General features: G+C 64.6%; 1 protein-coding gene across 1 annotated transcript in view; it reads right to left on the bottom strand.

The window, feature by feature from the left end:
- The window catches only part of LOC104413008 (flocculation protein FLO11-like), a gene marked incomplete at both ends in the record, with an annotated part of 2,697 nt that overhangs the window by 1,232 nt on the left and 809 nt on the right, over positions 1-656 (bottom strand). Inside the window, 2 exons of the mRNA XM_010023894.1 lie at positions 56-94; positions 273-449. Of these exons, the coding sequence (XP_010022196.1) occupies positions 56-94; positions 273-449 (216 nt within the window). The remainder of the gene's footprint in view (positions 1-55; positions 95-272; positions 450-656) is intronic.

The following is a 656-nucleotide window of genomic DNA, read 5'->3' as shown; positions in this document are numbered from 1 at the left end:
CAGTGCCCGGCTCGTGCCCAGCGCCAGGCACTTTGTGTGGTGCAGCCCCACTCACCTGAAACGGAGCTCGCTGCATCCCTTGTAGCTCTGCCCACTGCCATAGACACGGTCAAACTGGAACAGAGCATGAGAGTGACGGACACCCCCCAGCAGACACCACATCCCTCCCTCCATCCCCTCTGCGCTCCCCGTTACGGCACCGGTGCTGCTGACGTAGGTGCTGGGGGCACTCGCACAGGGCACAGAACCAGGGGCTTTGCTCTGGGACTCACCATGGCCAGCACGGCGCGGCTCAGGCTCCTGTGCTGCTCTGACGTGGGGTCACGCAGGCTCTCGTTGAAGCTCCTGTTGAGGATGTGGAAGGACAGCGCGATGCTGCGCAGCAGCTGCGCCGCGGTGGCTCTGCTGGGCTTGGGACCGTCGCTGTTGCCCGGTGCCACCGTGGGGGTCTGCCCGGGGGCCGTGACAGAGGTTCTGTGCGTGGGGACAACCTGCGTGGTGCTGCTTTTGGTGCTGGAGGTGAGGATCACTGTGCCACCATCCATGTCAGAGGTGGGAGCCACGGCGCTGCTGTTGGTTGTGTTGGTGGCAATGGTGGGAGTCACAGGGGTGCTGTTGGTCGTGTTGGTGCCAGAGATGGGGCCCCCAGTGGTGCT

This window comes from Nestor notabilis, unplaced genomic scaffold (assembly GCF_000696875.1).
Source record: "Nestor notabilis isolate BGI_N333 unplaced genomic scaffold, ASM69687v1 scaffold23120, whole genome shotgun sequence".
Classification (NCBI taxonomy): Eukaryota; Metazoa; Chordata; class Aves; order Psittaciformes; family Psittacidae; genus Nestor; species Nestor notabilis.
Note: the sequence above shows the minus strand (reverse complement) of the source record. Positions and strands in the feature narration are given on the sequence as shown.